Below are 17626 nucleotides of genomic sequence, written 5' to 3'. Positions count from 1 at the left end.
AAAGCGAGATCTGAACTCAGCCAAATTCAAGCCTTTTTCCTCAAGGCATGTAAGATTCAGCACCAGATCTGTTTCTATCTGTGGCAGGTAGAGATGTTTTTTGTCTAACAGATTGAATCACAATATTGCTTTTGGTTGGCCTTGATTTATGTGGAGCCATCTGACAATCCTGAGATGTGCATTAGCCTACAGTATCAGATTTGCTCTTCAAAATTACCTGCTATACCTCTAGCACGAGGCTTATTGGTTTTATTGTGTGCATATCGTATATAAAGGAATCTTTGGTTTAGGTGATTTGATCAAGAACTTGCTAAGGTCACTAAGGACCACAGATGCAGTCCTCTAAGACTTTTCCCTCCTTTTCTTTTCCCGTGGTCCAGGTGAGGGGACGGGAGACATATGAAATGCTACTAAAGATCAAAGAGTCCCTGGAATTAATGCAGTACCTTCCCCAGCACACGATTGAGACCTACCGGCAGCAACAGCAGCAGCAGCACCAGCACTTGCTCCAGAAGCAGTGAGTATGAGTGTGCTTGCATGACTACTTGTGAGTGACCTATGCAGTGAGGACAGTGAGGAAAGGGGAGAGAGGAGAGAGACACAGAAGGCTTTTGCACAGTTGCTCATAGGGATGTGATGCTCAACCAAGGGCCACATACTTGTAAAGAAGTGCAGTGGAACACTCCTTTCCAACAGCTTAGCTGCTTGTTAACCCCATGGAAAGAGCTGGTAAAAAGTGATGCCAGGAATTTGGTCAAACCCAAGTTTCTGTACAGAACTGGAGTCACTGAGTTTGAGATCCAGAATTCACATCCTGTGCAATGGGACAAAGCAGTCATCTCTTTCCCCAAGCATGCATCCTCATTGCTTGCAAGATCCCTCTTTGGTCTTTCGTCCCACTTAATTAATCTCCTGGCCTCAGAGGGTGAAGAACAGGCTCAGTGCCTCCTTTCTGACCTCCAGCTGGAGCCCAAGGCATGGAGCACCCAGGCAGTGCCATTGAGCATCCCACAGACAGAAACCTGCCACATGTATCTGCCGAGCTGGGGAGTGCAGGGTGGCTGTGCTCTTCTCTCATCTGCAGATGAGCAGCAAAGCTAGCCTTTGCCAGGGTATCCATCTGAGCACCTTGCCAAGAGCATGTGAAGCTGAGAGTGTGAGCAGCAACTTTGAGTGCTTCAATCATACTGCTGTATGTCTCTGGTGCTGTTGGAAGTCTGGAGTCTTGGTGGGACATAGGTATTGTAGGTTCTTCAGCTACAAAATAGGAAGCTGAAAGTCAGAAGTGAGGGTGAAACACAACAATTACCTCGTGACCAGTGTGTCTCTACATGTGCACTTCTGAAGTGTTTTTAAAAACCGTACTTTGTCACTGACTCTCCATGCTGGGCATGAGAAACTTTCCATCCGGGCACACATAGTCCCGATCTGAACTCATCTGGCAGGGCTGCACCAGGATTCCTTTGGGTGGTGTAAGTGCCAGGAGAATGGGGAGAAGAGGGGCCAAGTGAGTGTCTGGTTTCCATTTTTCCCCTCTGTTCCCAAAGCTTTGCAGTTGCAGAGACTGGGTCAGAGAATGGCTTCCCAGACAGACTGTAAGCAGTGTCATTCATGGGCATTGCTTCACCTGCTGTATCGGGTGACACAAAATTGCCGCCCGGGCTGTAGGTAGCGGCCAGCAGTAGTGCCCAGGCTCTTGTGCGTTCCTGCTGGTAAGCTCACACGTCAAGAGGCTGTGGGCATAGCTCATTCCTCTGCAGAGGTTAGTGTGAGGCCAAGGCACCACATAAGTCCCACTTGAGCCCATAGGGATTTATTTCAGTGCCTTGGCCTTGTCTCAGGACTTCTGCAATACCACAGCTTTCTGCCAGTTCTCCGCATGTGTTCACATTGCGATCTGTGTGTTTTTAGTGTCAGCTGGAGTCTTGTGGAGGTGTGAAAAAAGCCTTGTGCCAAAATGGCTGGAGCATCCAGGGGCTCTAGACCTTTTTTAACTTTTTTTCTCATGGCACTTAATTCTCATTATTACTTTTAATCAGTCATCTGCACTGTTTGTATATACTATACCCTGTGTTTACTAGCTCCTAGGCATTGTGGCCTCGGTGCGCTCAGCTGCCCGTCTTCAAAGCTCCACCTGAACTACAGCCATTTCAGTTAAGAAATGGGTTTGTAAGCAGAAATGGACAGCAGCAGATGACAGCTTTCACTTGGTGCTGACAGTTGCTTTGCTATAACTACTGTTTTCATTCTTCCTATATCAATAGGATGGGTTCCTGGCAACTGAGGTTGGTATTTGTGTTACCTTTAAAACCAGCATGTATAAGTCCAGCCATTTAATTTAAATGAAACATCTTTCAGCATGTCTTCTGGCACTTGTCCAGTTATATACTCATTTTTCTCAGCTGCTGACTGTGCTCAGATACTGGGGAGAAAGATTAAGAGCTTTTAAGGATGCCAGGAGACGGGAGAAAAATAACTTTGTGTTTGCCCAGAGCTGCTGCAGTTGTCTCTGCCGACAGCCTGCCATCAAGTGGAGTCCTCCGTGCTGAAGTGGGTGTTCAGGCAATAGCCTCTTACATGCGACTGGGCTTTGGTGGTTTCCCCTAGATAATTCAGGGTATGATTTGATATCTGATGGAATGTGTTCAGGGAAAAGGGGAATTTAGGCTAAGAAGTCTCGTAGATGAAATAGCACGTCAAAAAACAATCAAAAAGGAGCTTCGGGTCTCAGTGTGAGAATGAGGAGAAAGATTCTTGTAGGAACTTATCCAGGAAAGAATAACCTTGCTTGCAAGCAGGTTGCTTGCTGCTTTGTCAGGCTGGCCAAACTCAGCAGCATGGTGACTCTTTTGCAAGTCTGTTCTAGCTTGAGAAGGTAATGCCTTTCACTTCATAGGTAGGGAGGTACTTTCAAATCTGAGACTCGATTTGCTTTCGTTCAAGGGGTGTATTAAAACTGGGAGCTAGGAAAGTGCCCAGATGGTGACCAAGTTCAAATATGTAGGAAGCTGTAGGTCCTAGCAGGGCTCTGTGGGCCTTGGATGTCTCTGAGTTGCCTTTGGCACTTTCCTTTCAAAATGGAGCTGCATTCACATGTACTCAAAAGTCAAATCTTGATGGAAGAATTTTCTTGTTTGTTTGGTTGTTTTGGTGTTTTCTTTAGTTTACTTTTCTGAGCCATGGTTAACATGGAAAAGCTGCCTTGGTTTCTGGGAAGAAGTTTCCCATTCATTTGTACAACATTGAAAGCTTCATCTTTTTTGAAGCTCAGGAAAAGCAAGGATGAGTTTATCATAGGGAAAGGTAGTTTAAAAAAACACATGTCATTCTGGGAAATAACTGCTTTCATGCACATACTGACCAGCATTGCGTTTGGCAGGCCAGCAGATGCAACTGCCTTACTCTTCTGGAATAAAAAGGAGAAATCTGGTGACAGTCAGAAAGCTTTGTGTCCCACAAGATGACCAAAATACTGCAGTGTTGCACATTGTGCCAGATCACAATCATTCTCTGTCTCATCTCCTCTCTCTGTTTGCTCCGTTGTGCATGGTTTTCTCCTGTTTATTATGTCAAACACCTTCATGATCACAGGTGGGAAGATGGATTATTTTTTTTCCCCTGCAGGTTCTATTCTCCCTTTTTCACTGCCCAGTCCCAGGGCCTGTATTTGAACAGCAGTACAGATTTTTATTTAGAAAACTTCCTTTTCATGTTCTGCCACCAGTTGCTTTAAACATGGATTTGCCAGAAAGATCCTGGCTGCCAGAGATACCAGAGGTAGCCTGTGCTTCATTGGGCAGGAAGGGTTTCTTTTGATATTCTACTGTGAAATGTTTTTCCTGTCAATATTCCCAGGGAGTATCTGCACAGTCTTTAAGGATTTTCACTGGAAAATACTTTTTCATATTCAGCAAATATGAGCAGTTTTCAGATCAGTCTTTATTAAAATAAACTCCAGCACAGAATTATGGAATAGCTCCAAGTGGAAGAGACCCATAAGGATCATCAAGTTTAGCTGACTGAAGGGTTTTCACAGTCTTCCAATGGATAGCAAGAGGAGGACTCTTTTGTCCAAATAGGATCTTATAGCCTATATCAACAGGGCTGCAGCTACCAACCCACTAGCTTCTTTTCAATGTGGTGAGCATCACAGCGTATTATCCAAATGAGGAATTAAATTCATAAGTGAATTATGACAGAGCTAAGCTATCCAGTGCCTGGAGTACTCCATCTGAGATGGGAACTGCAAGGATCCCAATGCTTGCTGTTGTGGGGAGGGGCCTGGTGAGGAAGATATTCTTCATATCTCCACCTACTCATTCTCATTTTTTGATATGGAAACTAATAGTGGATTTTTGCATGGTTTGGTTTGGTTTGGCAGTGCTGTGCTTCTATGCATTGTGAACTTCAGGCACTTGGATAGCTTTCTCAGTAGAGAAAATTGTCATGATGAGAATAAGCAAGAAAAATTGTAGGATTAGGTGTAGGAAGCTGTGCTGCATTCACTTTGGCTCTGAGGTTACAGTACCTTCAGCATCCACTGGCAACCCCAGGGGCTCCTCAGCTTTAGTGCAGAGCGTCCCCCAGCTTTGAAAATGGGAGTAGTTGAGGTGTAATCACTATGCTCTTTTCACAGCAGTCATCATCTTCTCTCCCTAGAACCAGCTTCTGTTTTTTAAGTAATTGAAGTGGGTTCAATGAAAGCTGTTCCTCTCCTTTTTCTTTTTGGCTGCATGATATTTTTTCTTCTCGTATTTGTTGCTGGAAACAGTATTGGGGCACCATTTGCACCCACAAGACTGGCACATGGAAATCAGATTTCCCTATCAACCAGTTGATTTCTCTTCTTTGCCAAGCACTTGCTTCTATCTGGGGCTTTCCTGCTTTCAAAATCTCCTTGTCACATACCCTCACTTTATGTGCTGAGACATCTGATTTTTCTTCTCCTTCAAAGCCCAGACTGTGATCATGAAGGTGGAAAGTGTCTGTTTCTCTCTCGGTGGCTGGTGAAGGGTCCTGTACATTCACCTTTTCTTTTCTCTGGTTCCTTCTCTACAGTCTCCTTTCGGCCTGCTTCAGGAGTGAACTCACGGACTCAAGGAGAGATCCTCCCAAACAGACTGATGCCATCCTAAAACATTCCAGCCCCCCAAACCCATCAGTATATCCATAAACTGAGCTGGTGGGATCACTTTGCCTGGCTGGCAGGACTAGGAACAGTGGGGCAAACACAGAGCCTGATAGCAACAGAGTGAATAGTGAGAGTAATCTTCTGAAGGGACTCAAACTTTGCAAAAACAACAGACATTTCTACAGACCTCTTAGCTGTAGCCCATAGCATTGGGAGGTCAGGAACCACAATGTTCTGTCTTGGTGTAACGTTTTCTTCCTGTTTTTGTAACTCGTTGATACTCTTATCTCTGTATTTGTGAAACTTGGAAAAGTTTCTCTGAGCAGGTCTCAATTTCAAAATGCCTCTTCTGTTGTTAAAATTAAATGTGTTCATGGTTTGAGGGGGATGAAAAGGGGGGGAGTGTTTTCAACAGTCTATCATAGTCATTGTAACTTGTTTTTAATGCTGGTCATGCAGTAATAGTGCAAGTAGCCAATGTATTTGTACTGCTGGGCAGAGGGAGGTGATTATATGAACTGGCACAGTTGTGGTTTATTTTTCCTGTAGAAATCCCTACTACTGGTTTCTGATCTTTAAGGGCTGATCTAAAATACATAAACTTGTAGGGAAGAATGAGTGAATTTGACTTTGAGCACTGATGGCATTAATGCAGGTTTGCTGAATTCGGGAAGGTCACTCCTAACTCTGTGAGCTCAGTCAAGTGGTGGGCTGAGTTGTGCAAGGTCAATGTGAGGCTGAAGATTTTGTATCATGATATTCATGTGTGTTCAGTGACCCTCTGCAGCTGAGGTTGTAAAGGGCAGTGTCCAAAACTGCTCCTTGCCCTACCTGTGAAGAGGCTGAAGCTTGCCCCTTACCTTGCAGATGTTCAGCGGTTATTAGATGTTGCCTTAGAGTTTTAATTAACACTACTGCATTTTACCCCACTGCTACAAGTGTCAATGTTTAAAAGAAAGTGGTGCCAGCATATATTGCAGTCAACTCAGCCAAGTAGCCTCAGGCCTTGATCACCTTGTCTATTAATGCTGCAACCAGTGACTTTTTTTTTATTGCCCTTGTGAAGTGCATCCTGAATCAATACTGATGGGGGCCTGCTTGCCTGCAATGCAGTCCATGCTGGATTTAATTGGGGCAGGTGCATACCCAGCTCTGATACACTTGTGGTTAGGCACAGCCTGAAGAGAAGATGCCTTCCAAACGCAGAGTGGGCCTCCTGGCCACCCACCAAGGCAAAAAGCCTGATGCAGTGGGAGAAGACTCTTATCTCTGAACATCACATCATCTGCTTCCAGGCAGCAGAGCTGTGATCTGAGCAGGTGATGACTCGTACTAACATCTCCTGTGAGAGCCATGTCCCAGCTCTGAACATCTCTTTCGTTGTCTTAGAAAGACTTGTTCTACCATAGCAGTGTGGGGGGATGGCTAATGGAGAAGAGCCCCCAAAACTGTGACAGAGTATGAATAACTAATTAAATACTGCTGGTGACTGCTTCATGCAGTTACAGCTCTACCATTGTTTCTCATGTAAAGCTGACTAAACAAAGTGCCTCTTTACTTTGCCTGGCAACTTCAGGTAGTCCCTGGAGATAGCAAAGCAGGTAACCATTGCTCCATGCATTTTTATGTGGGAGAAGAAAGGTGAGAGGTGGAAATCTGAACAGCAAATGCTGCTCAGGCACAGGATTATACTTTGTAGCGTCAGGCTGCCCTTCCAATGAGGGTTTTGTACCTGTATCTTGGTCTTGTCTGCTTTTGGATGGAAATACTGCAACAGGGACACTCTAATCTGTATGTAGACCTCTGCTTCAGGGCCTTTCCACCAGCAAGTCTGAAGATGCAGCCCACCAGAAGATACAAGTCACCCACAGCCTCTGCTGGGAAATTCCGACTCATTATCTAATCTGACCTCTAGGAAAACTCTTGTACCAATAGTGCACCTGGGACTTCTACCAAAGAATATTGTAAATTATTTAGATCACTCTGTCCTCTGGAAAAGCTTTTTCTTTTATCCTCCTTGCCTGTAAGAGGATGGTGACAGTGCACCTGGTCTTAATGGTGATTAAGTGGTTATGTTGGATGACACATTTTTATCGAACAATCTGGAGCTGGAAGCAATTGCAGTTGTTTTGTAGTCTGTCTTCTGCAGATAAAAGAAGCAAACTTTTCCCCTGCTGTCTTTTGGTTGGCTCATTGTCGTGTGTGGAGCTTCAGAAATGTAAGCATTTTCTTTCCAAGCAATAGCCAAGTGGACTAATGGGGGCCTTATCAGTCAGTCAGGCTGTATCAGTCTGTGTCAACTTGTTAATGTATATCCACTTCCTGTATCGTAACTCCATTCCCTGGAAAGAATCCACTGCTTGCCTTGGGAAATTCCCATACCTGAGATCTAAGGGACATCATTATTGCCACCCTTGTCCATGTGCTGTAACTGCTGTCTGCCTAGTAACCATCAGAGCCCCTCCTTTCCATGCTCCCAGTTAGTTACCTACAAACCATTTGTGTGGTTGAAGAGATGCCCTATTGCTTGCTTTGGAATAGCAAATGTTTGACATGTGGAGAGCAAAGACATTTCTCTGCTTTTTAGTGCCTGCTTCATGGGCCTTCAGAGTAGATGATCTCAACTAATCATCGCCCATGTCGCTTGTGTGCCACTACTAGACTACATAGGTGACATCCTAGTTCTATGTAGCCCACTGGACAACCTTACTTGCAAAAACATTGCCAATAGGTAGATTAACCATCTGTGAACTTGGGATGGAATCCTTACTGTAAGGAAAGGCAGGACCCAAACTGGACAGCTTTGATTCCACTTGGGTCTCTCTGCATTGTGACTAGATCCAGGTCTTTAGGGACAGCAAACTGTAGGCATAGGGGCTTGAGTGAAATCTTGAGCTCTCTGACCCTGAGGTGCCCTGTTCTTGCACTTAATAAAACTTTGATGTCATTTGCATTAAGGCTGCTTACGTGACAGTGTGCTTATCTAATGTGAACCAAGACTCTGGGAATTGTCTACTCAATCAGGTCTATCCAAGCAGTTTCCTAACTCTGTTGAAGGGCTGCTATCCAGTGAGCTGAGAAAGCAGAGAACTGCACAAGGTAACCTGTGAACCGAACTATGCTTTGTATGTGGGAGAAGGAAGTTCTCTCCTGACCTCTTGAGATGATCAGTATATGCCTAGAAGGTGATTGCCCTCGTATGAGCTTGCATAACTACAAATGTTATTGGCTAAATAATTACATGGCCTCTTGAAGAGAGGAAAAAAAATCACTTGCAGAATGTGACTCAGTGCCTTTTATATCAGACTGTTCCAAGTAGTATAATGGGCTTTTAATTGAAGTCCTTATACCTTGATATTAAAATGCATTTCATTGGCATTGAGATCAAAGAAATGTTAATGCTCCTACTTCTAATCTTTCTTGAGACATAGCAAGTATAATTTTAATGAAAACCACTGTGCAGGACATTCTTACAATACCTGTTTTTTAAAAAAATAAAAAAAAAAAGAATTGAGAAGGGGGGGAAAAAAAAATAGGCAGTATATTTTAAATGAATCCTCAAACACCATGTAGTCTGTGTGTTTAATACCAAAACCACTTTCCTGTGTTTCTGAGGCTGTTGCTATATTGATGTGTGACATTAATTTTCAATAAAATTTTGCATCTTGGTTTATCTTGGGACTTTTCTTTGGCTCAATGGCTGTCTTTAGACCTTCTATGTGTCTGCTTATGTGATAGAATACTTTAGCTGAAACAAGTATGAGACAAAAATGCTTTTGTTTCCTGATGTATTCACTTGAGCCGGAATGTTTTAATCGATTCTTATGAGTACAAATGAGATAAGGAGTCCTTAAGCTGTATGTTAAACCACATTTGTTTTCCAAAGTGTAGGGTGCTTTGAGTTGGCTTGTGCTTGCTCATTTGTTGGTTGGCTTTGGTTGGTTTCTTGGTTTGTTGTTGGGTTTTTGTTTGGTTGGGTTTATTTAACCTTCAAATTTGTAGTGTCCTAACTGGCTTGAGATCGCTGCTGGTGGTGCAAAGGGCAAAATTAGGCACACTACTGACCTCCTGTCAGAATTTTGTTTCATAGCAGCAGGCATTCTTTAAAAATAAATAAAAAAGAAATCTGTAGTCAAGAGCTTTCTGAATAAAATAAACTATTTTGGGGGAAGCCTTTGATTTGATTTGGAATTTCACTGTGCGTGTGGTGATATCCTTGCTTACCTGTCGTGTAGATGCAGAAGCTCCTTAGGTTAAGGGTGATGTCAACCTGACTTGAACTTCATGGCTGGCCTCAGCTTCTATAATTGGTGTACTGAAACCTCAGATCTGAATCATTCCCTTCACCCTGAAGAGTTGGGTCTGAACTTCATGGCTTGATTTTTTTTGCTTCCCCTTGGGATTTGCTGCCATTGTTGATATTAATTTGTGAAGCTTCTTGTGCTTTCCACTTCCTTGAGTCTATGAAGTCTGCTGGATCTTGTCCTGCATCTTCACTGCCAAAGGACAGTTCACACCCTTCTTTCTGTACCTCCTGTAATTGTGTAATTAGGTAACATTTCTTCAGGGCCTTAGATACCCCAGCCTGTTAGCATAGATGTTTTCTCCACCCAACGCTACAAGCCTTAAAAGCGCAGGAAGATGGAGACAATGTAATTGCATGAAACTTGACCTTGAGTGCTGAAGGTTTTAATAAATTATCTAGGAATAAGCCTTTTCTTTCCTTTACACTTTGCTTATTTGAAGTAATAATTATTCTCTTTGCATAGAAGGAAAGCCAGTTCCCAGGAATTAGTGTAACCAGTTATGCCCAGATGAACAAGTTTCCCAATGGGAAATAAGATGGGAATGTGCCCTTGCACATTCACCACGGGGTCACCATACTATAGCTGAACCAAGTGCCATCCAAGGGTATGCTGTTTGGGAGTGTGCTCCATTCCCCAGCGCCTTTGCCCATCTTGCAAAACTCCCAGGTGTGGAGGGGAGAGAAATCTGCTCTCCTGTGGCATGATAGTGCTCTGCCAGTAGTGCTGTTGGGCCCACTTTAATGATCATTTTCTGCATATCCCAAATAAGACCCCACTCCAGATGGGATGCCACAGCTGTAACCTGATCTGGGAGCTGGGCTGCCGTTCAGAAGCAGTCTGGTCTTCGTGCTCTGAGTTGCTTACGAGGAGGGAATTGCAGCTGGGATCCTTGGGGCTGGGCAGGGGGTAGGTCGCCAGCAAGCCTCTCTGGCCTGATTCAGGGATATGCTGGATAGAGCTTGGGGCTGTCTGGACTTGAGGAAGGTTAGTGCTGTTGTTGAGTGGTAGTAGAAAACTGATACTCCGCAAGAAGCCTGCAGGGTTTGGATACCAGATTCTTTTTTGCACCACCAAAAGCTTCATGTCCGTGCCCCAGGCAGCTCTGACCATCTTTCAGTAGTGATCCTTAAGATGTTTTGAGTCTGTCTTGAGCAAAGAGCTTTTGTCCTATACACACCTGATAACATGAGTTGATAGGGATTTTGGAGAGACCAAGTTGATAAGTTTGACTTGATCTGAAAATCAGTTCTTCAGTTAAGTTTTAGGGGTACTTAAGATAGTTAGAGATGGCTTCTGCTTACCAAAAGTGTCCTTGGCCATGAGGAGAGCTTAACTTAAAAATACTCTTGTTGAGCTTTGGCAGCTGTTTGATGACTTCGTATGTTCTTTCCAACTAAAACCATACGTAGAAAATTTACCTCAAGTTAAAAACTGGAACTGAAAGTGAAGCTTCCCTTTGTCAGTATTTCACCATTTGCTTTTTAGAAGTTTCCCAGACATTTTGGCATTTAATTCCCTGTTGATTCTCTCTCCAGTGACCTTTATCTGTGATGCTCCTATGGGGTCAGCAATTTAATTAGCAGTAGCTCAGAACTACCATCAACATCCAGGCCCTTGGATGTGCATGTTTAACAAACAACTGCTGTCCTAACATCTCTTTGGTTTGCAGGACATCGATGCAGTCACAGTCATCCTACGGCTCCAACTCTCCACCACTTGGCAAAATGAACAGCATGAACAAGCTGCCCTCGGTCAGCCAGTTAATTAACCCCCAGCAGCGCAATGCCCTGACCCCAACCACCATCCCCGACGGCATGGGAACCAACAGTAAGAAACCTTCACTCCTTTTTCTCCTGTTCCATGCATGCTCCCCACTAGTTTGGACAAGGAAACTTGGCATCTTCAAGTGGCTAGCGTTAGGCTGGGGAGCCTGGAATCATTCTCTGGCAATGTGCAGAGCCAAATATTTCTCGCTGCTGTGCCATAAGGCAAGTCTTCAGCATCCTGCTCTAAGCCTCACAGGGGCAAACAGATACTGCTTGCTGCAGATCTGGCTGGCTGTGCTGTCATCTGTCTTTCAAGACTTGTTTCTTCTTTCTTTCCCAGCAGAGGAGATGCAAATATTGGCAAACTTTTTTCCCTTGGTTCAATTAAGACACTTGTTAGCTTCAAAGGAAATATCTACATCTTGCAGCTCTCTAACCTGCTTCAATCCTGGCTGCTGAAAAGTGCCCAGCAGCCCTGTAAATCCAGGATGACAGACATGGTTCTGGGGGCTGAGTTTTGTTGTTTTGGTTGTTGGTGTGTTGGGTTTTTTTTTTATTTCAAAAGCACTGGACTCTTGCCCACACCTGTTGCTGATCCCCTTCGGGTGCTCTCAGTGTCTCTGAAAACAAAGCTGTTTGCCTTCTGTATTGGGTTACTCTGCCGGCTCTGTCCCACTCCCCCCCTGCAGCAGGGAAAGCTGAGACCAGGCTTGCCTAGGTTTCCACTAAGCCTGTTTGTATGAGAAGGTGACGCGACAGCACTGCTGACAGTTGTTCCAGCGAGGGGAAAGTTCCTGAAGGACTGTCTGTCATCTGGTCCTTGTGCAGTCATTGCAACTGCCTGAAATTCCCCTGAGCTTGCAGAGGGATTTAAGGCTGCTGCAGCTGTGGGTCCTGTCCTTTGGTGCTGTGCAGGGGGCAAAGAGGGGTCTGGGGATGCCTGGGTAACAATGTGCTCCTCCTTCTCTCCTCCAGTTCCCATGATGGGCACCCACATGGCCATGACCGGCGACATGAATGGCCTCAGCCCCACGCAGGCCCTGCCTCCTCCCCTCTCCATGCCTTCAACATCCCACTGCACCCCCCCTCCTCCATACCCCACAGACTGCAGCATTGTCAGGTGAGCGGCAGCAGACTGCCCAGCGCACGCTTCCCACACACAGGGAGCGGAGGCCTTGTGTCTGGAGCCTGAAGGGTCCTGCCAGGTCCCTTGCTCCGTTCACTTGGAGCACTGGACATCGAGCCTCAAACCTTCACCTTTGAACACCAGAGACAAGCAGGGATGTTAGGACTGCAAGAAAGCTGAGAGTTGCGTCATCCGTTGCGCTGATGGACCTGAGGGTGTCAGGCAGTCTTGCCGAAGTTTCTCTTTTTCCTTCTCTTTTCTTTCATTTTCCTCTTTTCTGTCTCTCTCCTTTTTTTTTCCTTTTCCTCGTCTTACTTTTTTTCTTTTTTCTTTTTTTTCTTACTTTCAGTTTCCTCTTCTGGCTTTCTTTCTTTTCCTCCACTTTTTACTTTCCTTTTATTTTTTTTTTTTCTCCTTCCCCCCACCCTTTGACAACTCAGCAAGCCATGGCTGGGGTCAGAAGCTCCTCCACCCTTCATGAGATCAAATATATTGAAAGATGTTGCCCGTAAAGGAGGAATCTTTTATACTTAGGGAGGAATGTGCTGATTAAAAGTACTTTGTGTGCATGACAGGTCTGAGCCCTAGCCCTTGCTGTAGATTCTCTATCCGTGTAGCGAGCTGCCACACCCTCAGCCACCTTCTGGGTGAAGTAACCTGGCAGGAGGGTACACGTGAACCTTTCTGCCTCAAGATACAGGCTGTGTAGCACCAGCTCTTGATTAAGGCAAGGTGCTGCCACAAGTGCTGTCTGCTAGGTGCCGAGCTGAAGGACTCCCTCACTTGTTTGATGTGGCAGCGATGTGGCTTGCTGGCCTGGGATGTCTTGGAGAAGGTCAAGCCAAGGGTGATAGCTTTGTTTCCTGTTGCTGCAGGTTGGCTGAGTGTTTGGTTTTTCTGTGGTTTGGGCTGTTGCAGCCAGGGTGATCCTTTTTTCTCTCTCCATCCTTCCTTCCTCCTCTGCAGCTTCTTAGCGAGGTTGGGCTGCTCATCCTGTGTGGATTATTTCACGACCCAGGGGCTGACCACCATCTATCAGATTGAGCATTACTCCATGGATGTAAGTAATTCCTCACCATTTCCTTTGTTTGCACTCTTGGCCCTGCTGTAGGAACAGGTCAGAAATCCAGACTCAGTATATTTTTATACTATTAGTTTGATTAAGGCTGTTGCACAGAATACTTATTGTGAGTTGAAGAGAGGCTGGGCTTGGCCAGAACTGTAACTACCTTGCCTGGCACAGAGAAAGAGTGTCTCCACCTCCTCTCAACTCTGTTTTAGCCCCCAAAGTGGCCCCAATCCACAGGCCTGTTAATTCTGCAAGGCTTGGTTTCAGTTTACAGCTCTCTGAAACACCTCACTCCCCTGCAGACAAGTAGGCTGTCCAGAAGTGGTCTGTGTTTTTGCCTCCCTGCTTCTGTTTTCTGGACTTACCTTAATAATCTTCCCTTGCCGCTGGCATCTCAGCCCAGGTGGTTTTTGGATCTTGCATGGCTTTTGCTGCAGGGTTGCTGCTTTCTCTCCTGTGCCATTGCTCTCTTCAGAGCTGGCTGTCTCATGTTTTTTTGCCCTGAGACTTTGCAAAGCTGTGGTGCTTATGTTTCTTAGCTTGGGCTGTCTTCCTTGTACTGCTAATCTAATTAGGAAAGCTGACCCGAATTAACCAAAGCTGGTTGCTAATTTTTTTCAGAAGCTGATATCTCATTTTGCAGAGTTTAGGTAATGCTTCCCTCAGGTACTGCACCAGAGATGATGGGGCTTCAAAGTCCAAATTTTCTAAAGTTATTTGTCTGTTCTTAGGTTTTGGTTGGGTTCAGGTAATTAAGGTAGTTCCTACGGAGTCAGAGCTTCAAACAGTGGAGCTTAGAATGGATTCTAAAATCCTTTCACAGGTTTTGAAATAAACACATTTTCAAAGCCATTGAACTTCTGCAGCCCAGCATCACCCACCACAGTCAACCAGCAGATCTCCCTAAGTTTGTCTTGGAGGCCTTGCAGTCCACTCAAACATCTAGCCTTAGGTCACTGTGTCTTATGCATGAATGTGTGTTTTGTGTAACTTCAAAACAGACCTTGTGACATTGGTTCTTGCTGTCTTATGGCTACACATGCTTGTTCAGAAGTGAACCACCGCTTTCAAGAGGAGTGGTTTGTCTTCTATGGTTGGTTGTGGCCACGTGGATTTTAGCAGCTTTTTTAGTTAACAGGCATTTGTAGGGTGGCCTGGAGGCTGCTTTTGCTCCTGGAGCCCAGCTTGCCCAGGGATTGCCCTGTTAAGCCCTCCACCTTACCTTGCAGGATCTGGTGAGCCTCAAGATCCCAGAGCAGTTCCGCCATGCCATCTGGAAGGGTATCCTGGACCACCGGCAGCTCCATGACTTCTCCTCCCCTCCCCACCTCCTGCGCACCCCCAGCGGCGCCTCCACTGTCAGCGTGGGCTCCAGCGAGACGCGGGGGGAGCGAGTCATCGACGCGGTCCGCTTCACGCTCCGGCAGACCATCTCCTTCCCGCCTCGTGATGAGTGGAATGACTTCAACTTCGACATGGATGCTCGGCGCAACAAACAGCAACGCATCAAGGAGGAAGGGGAGTGAGCCCTGCAGACCCCGCTCCACCCCGCCTCAACCATGAACTGCTCAGCCCTTCATTTGTCTTCCTTCTGCTTGGTACTGCACCCTTGGACAAAGGGCAGAGGGAACCTTCTTGCCTACTCATGCTAGGTTTTGCCCTTGATGCTGTCTAGGTCATACTTCCGGACCGTGACCTCCACCCCAGCTCTAGCAAGGGGAAGAGCTGAGTGAAGGGAGGAGGCGGGTGGTGTTTCCCTGAAAGCTGTTGACCTTCTCAAGAAGGCATTGTTCTTGTTTCATGTTTTCTTTTGGGGAGAGGGCTTCTTTTCTTGACTTTTGCATCCTCACACACCTTGTGTGGGCATCCTGACCAACCAATCTGGTTGGTTGGTTGTATTTTTTTAAGCCAACCCCCCACGCCCCCACAACCCAACCCAAACGCAAAAACCCCGAAGCCACCAAACCCTGAACTGTCAGTTCATCCAAAAAATAGATGGGAATCGGTCTGCTGAACGTTGCACTTAAACAGCCTCTTCCCACGGAGCTGAGTGCTCTGTTCATGTGTAATATTCTCCAGCGGAGACAGCACGTGCACTTTGCTGGGCAGGCCAGCACTTACAGCCACCTGCAACCCACTTTTTCTTTTCCCTCACCTTCTCTGGGAAAAACAAACCTGCTGTCTCTTCTTGCTTTGAATTTACATTCATGTGTATGTCCTGGCTTGCTTATTTCAGCATATAAATGCAAATACAGCCATTGGTCACTCTTGAATTCTGCCCTTCACCCAGCCTTTAGCCGTGCCGTACTACTACTGACGTTTAAGCTAGAGAATTAGGCTTTGCCACATATGCAGCCTGGTTAGTTTAGCATAAGGATTTGCCTACCTAGCATCCAGTTGAACAGAGGACCAACTGAGAGCTGCACACTAATTTGTAGGGCTTCAGCTATCCTAAACCAAGTCAATTTTTTTACTTAGACTACGCTAGATTGGTTTCTTAATCATGTAAAGTAGAACTATCTTTAGATCTGTCTGTAATAGGCTGGAGCCTGTAGTGGTTTGTTGCTAGTGACTATAGAGTAAGTGGTGAGCAACTAGAATTGGAGAGTAAAACCCGAAAGAAATTTCCAGCTGCTTGGACAAGGACCAGTTCCTGGATAATGAATGTTGCTACTACAGGAAGTCATGTTTACATGAGAAATTGATTTTTCTCTGTTTGTTGTTTTCTTTATTGGTTCTGCAGCAGCTGTGGCTCTGAGGCATTTCCTCTGACTGCCAGTGATCCTGTGGACAAGTAACTGAACAGAACGTGTGTTCTCACGTTTGTACTGGCCAAGGTAGTGAGACGTATACAAAACAAAGGAGCTCAGCTCAGCTGCTTTTGAGTTGGTTTGCGCTTTTTGACAGTAAGCCTGACTTACCTTTTTTTGGTGGTGGTTTGTTTGGTTTTTCGGCTGGGGAGAGTTGGGAGAAAGCAGCTTCAATTACTTCTCATCCTACCTTGCTACAGCCAAACCACCTCCTTTCAATGCAGTGGCTGTTTCCTCGGCCCTGCCACGTGCCACATATTTCATTTAAGTCCGATATCATTAGCCGCCTCCTCCATCTGTCTGTCGTGCCAGGTCTGCGTTGCATTCAAAGGCTGCCTTGCAGTAACTGTGTGAGCCCCTCTGGGATAGCTCTGAACGGTAATTGCAAGGTAGTTGCCCTGTAAAGTGTGTACATAAACATGATGATTTTTTTTTTTTTTGTATATGTAACTTTTTTTGTTTCCTACAGCATCACACACCCGTTTTTTATTCCTTCTTGGGCTACCGGGTCTGACAGAACCACAGTCAAATGTTGTTTGTTTTGCTGTTTGTTGTTTTGGTTTGTTGTTTTGGGTTTGTTTTGGGTTTGGTTTGTTTTTTTGGTTTTTTTTAATGATGATTGTTTTTATGGAGAACACTTGCAGTATGTACCTTGTAACAAACAACTCCTCGCTGGACAAATGTGTTTGTATTTTTCATACTGAGATGCCTGTGTTACTTTGCAGCTTGGGGGGGGGGGGGGGAAGGGTTCAGATGCTGAAAGCCTATTTTATCATTTTGTTTCGTAACACTTCAAAGAGCAGTGTCCTAGATTTCAAAGTATTTAACATTCTCAGTGTGGAATCTTTTTTTTTTGTTTTGTTTTAATTTCTTTTATTTTCTTTTTTTTTGTTTTGGTTGTTGTCGTTGCTTTGGTTCGATGGGTGGTTCCCCCCCCCCCCCCCCCCCCCCCCCCCCCCCCCCCCCCCCGTACGCTACAAAAGAAGTTTCTCATCCTGCTCTTAACTCAATGCAAGAATTAATTCAGCGGGGCAGTGTTAGTGCGGGGCGGGGGGGGGGGGGGGGAAGCGTTAGCGCAGATACTTAGCAGATTCCCGGAGGTGAATTAGGCTGTGCCCCCCCTCACCTCTGGGGTTTTGCATCTCCATTGTGTAATCCTCCTGAGCTGCTTCAAATACCGATGCGACAAATACCGTCATTTTAGGAACTAGGAAGCTTCTGACTAGAAAGGTTAAGGCAGTTTAATACTGTGCCCAGAGTCTGGGTGCAAGAACTTCATTCAGTATCTGCTTTTCAATTCAGCAGTGAGATGGAGCTTTTCTGCTGTATCACTAATGATTAAAATATATGCTGTGAAAACCTCCTTTCTACTGTATACCACTCTGGACCCCACTTCCATATAACTGGAATTTTCACG

At 45.4% G+C, this 17626-nt stretch overlaps 1 protein-coding gene across 3 annotated transcripts in view; it reads left to right on the top strand.

Moving 5' to 3' along the window:
- TP63 (tumor protein p63) overlaps positions 1 to 15259 on the top strand; it is a 106747-nt gene extending 91488 nt beyond the window's left edge. For all 3 annotated transcript variants that reach the window (XM_009901033.2, XM_009901034.2, XM_054166531.1), the window contains 5 exons: positions 381 to 517; positions 11108 to 11265; positions 12180 to 12324; positions 13297 to 13390; positions 14629 to 15259. In XM_009901033.2, the coding sequence (XP_009899335.2) occupies positions 381 to 517; positions 11108 to 11265; positions 12180 to 12324; positions 13297 to 13390; positions 14629 to 14925 (831 nt within the window). In that variant the 3' untranslated portion in view covers positions 14926 to 15259. The remainder of the gene's footprint in view (positions 1 to 380; positions 518 to 11107; positions 11266 to 12179; positions 12325 to 13296; positions 13391 to 14628) is intronic.
- Positions 15260 to 17626: the final 2367 nt, after the last annotated feature.

Source organism: Dryobates pubescens, chromosome 13 (assembly GCF_014839835.1).
Source record: "Dryobates pubescens isolate bDryPub1 chromosome 13, bDryPub1.pri, whole genome shotgun sequence".
In the NCBI taxonomy this organism is placed as follows: Eukaryota; Metazoa; Chordata; class Aves; order Piciformes; family Picidae; genus Dryobates; species Dryobates pubescens.
The sequence above is the reverse complement of the archived record's forward strand: the minus strand, read 5'-3'. Positions and strand labels throughout refer to the sequence as shown.